This window comes from Fulmarus glacialis, unplaced genomic scaffold (genome assembly GCF_000690835.1).
Source record: "Fulmarus glacialis isolate BGI_N327 unplaced genomic scaffold, ASM69083v1 scaffold6389, whole genome shotgun sequence".
NCBI classification, from domain to species: domain Eukaryota; kingdom Metazoa; phylum Chordata; class Aves; order Procellariiformes; family Procellariidae; genus Fulmarus; species Fulmarus glacialis.
In genome coordinates, this window is record NW_009231360.1 from 350 (window position 1) to 5,700 (window position 5,351).

At 49.7% G+C, this 5,351-nt stretch overlaps 1 protein-coding gene across 1 annotated transcript; it reads left to right on the forward strand.

Annotated features, from left to right (window-relative positions):
* Nucleotides 1–178: 178 nt before the first annotated feature.
* LOC104081700 (forkhead box protein I1c-like) lies at nucleotides 179–768 on the forward strand (the record flags this gene model as incomplete). The annotated part of the gene is made up of 1 exon (XM_009584540.1): nucleotides 179–768. A coding segment is annotated over one exon (590 nt), but the record flags the coding sequence as incomplete, so codon positions are not given.
* Nucleotides 769–5,351: the final 4,583 nt, after the last annotated feature.

Here is a 5,351-nt window from a genome sequence, read left to right on the forward strand (position 1 = left end):
TGTCCTAGAGCCAGGTTTTGTATCCTTGTACTGGACAACAGACAGAGGAGGAACAGGTGTAGGAGAGGTGTGGGTGCTGTGCTGATCGGACAAGGCATGGATTTTGCTTATCTGTCTGTGGTAGGGCTCGCTGTCACAGAATTTGACTTTCTCTCTTGTTTCTCCTGTTTTCCACCAGGGAAGGGAAACTACTGGACCTTAGATCCCAACTGTGAGAAGATGTTTGACAATGGGAACTTCCGTCGCAAACGCAAGCGGCGCTCTGAGCCCAACGCCCCCGCGACCGCATCTGCGGCCTCCTCTCTGGGGGGCCTGAAGGCTGAGGAAGAGCGACCCATCCCAGCCGCAGGCAAACCCTGTGGAAACAGCCCACCCCCAGAGCTGGACCCCTCGCCTTCTGCCAGGGACCATCCGAAAAGCTCCTCTCCCTCCGGTATCATTTCATCCACCCCTAGCTGCCTCAGCACCTTCTTCAGCGGCATGAGCTCCCTGAGCAGCGGAGGCAGCCGGCTGACAGGGGGTCTCAGCAGTGACCTGCATCACAGGAACTTCTCTGCTGGACAGCTGAGCAGTGGCACTTTCACCCCTTCCAGCAGCTCTTCTCAGGAGGTGCCTTCGCCAGACCAGCTGCAGCGGGTTGCGGGACCTTCCCCCGCCTACTACAGCTCCTTCCATCCCAGCAGCAGCAGCCAGGGAGCCCAGTACAACCACTACTACAACTTCACGGTTAACAGCCTCATCTACACCCGGGATGGAACAGAGGTGTAGGATGCTGGGGCAGTCGACCGACGAGCGCTGCAAAGGGAATGGGAGTTGCAGGTGTATTTGGCAGCACGGAGGACCGTATGCTTTTGCAAACAGCATTTCAATGTGGACGCTTCCCAGGAGTTCTTCCAGGAAGACAGATCTTCTCACCTTTCAAAATAAGAACACCCCTTAAACACCAGCGGAAGGCAGATGCAAAGTCTTTTTCCCACCCTGGAAAATAGTAGGTGGTTTAGATGGCTTGCCGTCTAAATTCTGCAGACGAAAGCGAACTGAATTATGTTTTCAGAGGTTTCTAATCCTGAATGTAGAATAAGAAGTTTAAAAACTATAACCATAAAGCGATATCAGCGAGAGCCAAGTGTAGACATCCAGTGAGTCTTAGAAGAGAACAGGAAAAAAAATGAAGAGATTTCTTATGAAGTGCCTTGTACAATGTATTAAAAACCTCTTCTGCCAGCAATTGCCTCTGTAAGCCCTTGCTTTCTGCCCTGATCCTGTAATATGCAATGCACAGGGGGCATGCTCTGGGTAAACACCCACCCAAAACCTCCCCGAAACCCACGGAGGTTTGCTCTGGTCTTCCTGTGTGTGGCATATTGTACAGCCAGGGCCGTGTCTTGTAAAACAATCTTTTTCCCTGAGCTTAGTACCAAAGATAACTCTAGCCATGCAGCTTTAGCACGAGAATAAACACTGGGGTATTTTTATACATATTTGTACGTAATGTAACTCTTCTGTACATATGTTTCTATGTGGTTTTATATTTGTAAATTATGCTCTGGAGCTGTACTTATTTATAATGTGTTTTAAACTTTGTTAAAGTTTATTTTACTTCGTTTCCCCTTCTTTTTTGTTTTATTTGTTTTGAATTTTTTGTTGGGTTTGTGTTTGTTTGTTAGTGTATTGATGAAACTTTTCAGGCTGAACAGCTGTTGGGAATAAAATGTTAACAATTGTTAGATTTTTGCCTGGTTGTTCCTCAGTATGTTTGAGGTATTTTAAAACTCCGTGGGAGACAGGTTTTGCTTTCACGTGGTTTGGGATAAAAGGTGCAAAGATTTATGAACAATTTCATCTGCGCAGTAAGACAGAAAAACACAGCTCTGGGCCCAAAGGAGACGCATCCGAGCTGATTCGCAGCCTCTCATAGTCTCACTGTGCAGAGTGGGCACTCTGGGCTTTTTTGTTTGTTTGTTTTTGTCGACGGCCTGAACTACAACTGTGCTTTTTCAGCCTGGTTTAGTAAAAAAAAGTAAAAGCTTGCAAAAGCAGAAGAAGCGGGGCTGGTTCCAGCGTGGTGCTAGCTTAGCAGGAGGTACGAAGTCTGAGCTTGACTGTTCTCTAAATCAGTTTTTCGAATAGGATTGCACCTGCTTAAAATGGCAGGCTGGTTGAGAAGTCGGACCCGTCAGCTAGCGGGCCAGTGCCGTCAACAGGCACTCCTGAGAATCCTTCCTGATTCGCGCTGCTGGGAAAGGAGAATCCATCCTAGAGCAGCCATTATGCAAAACAATCAACTCCCAATTCTTGTCATTTGCATAAGCTGTTTGTTGGGTGCTGTGTGCGGGTAGAGCATAAATATAAATGTCTTCATGAGGAATGTAGCATCAATAATGAAGTTAAGCATGAAATTGCAGCTGTTTAACATATATGCATCAGCCGTGATGTAAGGCCATCCCTGCAGGCTATTCAGAAAACAAAATTGTTGGCAGTGCGATGCAGCGCCTCTTCACTGGCTACCTGCAAAACATACAGGGTGGTGATGCAAGACAAACCACTGGCCTGATCCAAAATATAATGAAGCCATGACGAAACGTCAGATGACTTCCATGTGCTTGGGATCGGGACCAAGTACTTTCCCCAGCGCTGGCCAACCGCCATTTGTGCAATAGCTGAGACCAGTGGGCGGGTGGCAACTCCTGCCTCATCCCCCTCTCGCTCACCCCTTCCCGGCACAGATACCATCTTCCTGGCTTTAGGGGTAATTCCTCCATGTCTTGATTTTTAATTGCGTCTCTGGTGATGCAGTGGTAGCGATAATGGGAGGGAAAGGGCAGACTGCCGCTAGCAAAAAGACAAGGTGGTCAGTCTTGTCCTGCTCGAGTTCAATCGCACCAGGTGTGGAATAGCTTTGTTTGGATTTTGGATGCTGAGTTTGATCTAAAAGCGGTGGAGGGATTCCCAACATCTTCAAAAGATTTAAAGCCAGTCCTTAAGTAAGCCAGGAACTGCTTATTCACATATCTAAGTGACCATTGCATCCCTTCTCTGCTCCACCAGCCTGTTGTCAAACCTTAGCAAGCAGTGAGCCAATGTGGGACACTTGCATGTGTCCAGCTCATGTTCTTCCACCCAGATTTGTTTCAGGATTTACCCTCTGCCGCTTCCATCGGCTGTATGTTTCTGCAGACAGTACCCATAAACGTTTGCCCCCGAGGATCCCGAATCAGTGGCAAATTTATGTTGCTGTGTGGTCTGCCCCTGGCAGTATGTCCTCAGCAAATATCCCATGGCTCAACAGACCTTCTCGTGCCACGTCGGTTGGGTGGTGGCATAGCCAGAACCCGACAGAGCAGAGCCAGGGAAGGATTCACCCACCACAGTGCTCCAGCCCGGCTCCTGAGGATGGTGATGGGCTTTAGGGAGGTTTTGGCAGGTCTAACTGTCCCCAGTGCACCTTTCCTGCCTTTAGCACCAAATTCCGCTCCCTCCAGGGAAAGTGAGCCCTTAGCTGGAACCAGGGGCTGTGGCCCCTCCTGTGGACACACCACCCCAAAGGCTGGTGTGCTCATGATAAAGCAACCTGCCCAAGGGACACCCCAGAGTAGATTTCAGCAAATAGACACCTAGTCTGCAGAGAGGAGCCAAGGGAATGTGCTAACGGCAGCCTTTTAGGTTTCCTTTTGTCATTAAAAGAGACTCCTCTTTTAGGAAATCTTGGGAGAGGGAGGGCAAGAGGACTGAGTTTAATGAAAGGCACTTAAAAGCAGCAGGGCTATTATCATGGGCTTTGGGGATTTACTGTGATTTACTGGGAAGACAAAGGCAATTAGCCTACTGGTCCCACCCCGAGAGTCCCCACTCCCCCCTAAATGCCAAGGCCATGCCTGGGATGGGCAGTTCTCCATGACAATGAGCTTCTTCCTAGCCTGGGTCAGGTGATAGTGCAGCAGCCCAGGGCATAGCCAGGGAAGTCAGCGGAGAAATGTCCTTCCCTTGGAGAGAGGCTCAGACTCCAGGCCTCCATCCTCTTTGCTTTGGCAGCCATAGGAATCACCCTGCAAAATGACTTCTTCTGGCTTTGAGGGAGCAGTGATCTCATGAGGGATAGTTGAGAGCCCGCAGATCCCGGTTGCTGGACGCTAAAGCTAAGCATCGCAGGAAGTTTCATCTTTGCTTGGTTTCTCCACTCTTTCTAGGCATCTAGAAAGATGCCACCTCAACTGGGCAAGACCGATGCAGCTCAGCGGTACTCGATGTGAAGCCATGGTCATGTTGATGACTGCAAGCACAACTGCTGGGTACCTCCGCCCTGCGCTGCCTGTACCCTCCGACACTCCCAGCTGGGGACTGTGGCTCTTCCAGCACACACAACTACTAAAAAAGGCAGCCCCTGCTTGAAAAGAAGTACAGTCCAAAGGCATTTCAAGAGATGCGTTGGATCAGTAACACAGATGCTTGCTGGCTCCTACGTGTGGCACTTCTCCAGCACGGGGTCGTTTAACTTTGCTGAGCGCTGGCCTTATCGACATGCCAGCAAAGGTTCAGGCAGGCACCCACTGCAGGTCTGCACTTGAACTACTCCACAGTACAAAGGCTTTGCCAGTACAGCTGGATCAGCCCAGTCCCCTAGAGGAGACCCAGCTCCCATCAACAAAGGAAACTCTTGTGCCAGTAAAGTTAAACCCCCCACCCCCAGCAACACCCGAGTATATTGCGGGGTGGTGGGAGGGGATTCAAGAGGCAGAACGCAGCCATCCGCGCTGGGTTTCATCGCCCGCCAACTCTTTTGGAAATAGGGCTTCAATTACTGCCACTGGCCATGGACTGTGGTTTGCATCTCCTCTGAAGGAGGAGGCTTTTGATTTGCGCTGTCGCTCACCAAGTCCATGAAAGTTGGCCGCAGAACGTTGTGCCTGTACAGAAGGTTTTATTGCCTTTGTTGCGCTGATCGAAGGTGATTTTTCCCTGAAATCTTTAGGAATAGTTCAAAAGAAGTAGTAGCGTTCAAGGAAACTACTCCATGGATATCCTGCCCTTGCCCTCACTGTATTTTTAGCAATGGAAAATCTTCATCGGTCTCCTTGAGGTAGGGCCATCAGCCCTGCAGATCTCACCTGACTTTTGAACACGACGTACCTGAATCCTGTCCTGCTCGTTCATGGGAGGTGGTCCTGTCGGTCTCATTCGGATAGCGCGTGAAATAAGCGGGACAAAGCCTCGTTTTGTAGCTTGACCCAAGAGAGGCAAGATGAGAATCAGACCTGGCTGATGGTACATGGATGGCTGATGCCTCAGCTAGAAAGAGCTGTGCCAGATGGAGACTGGAATTGTTGGGAAATTGTTGTTTCTCCTTAGGCTTT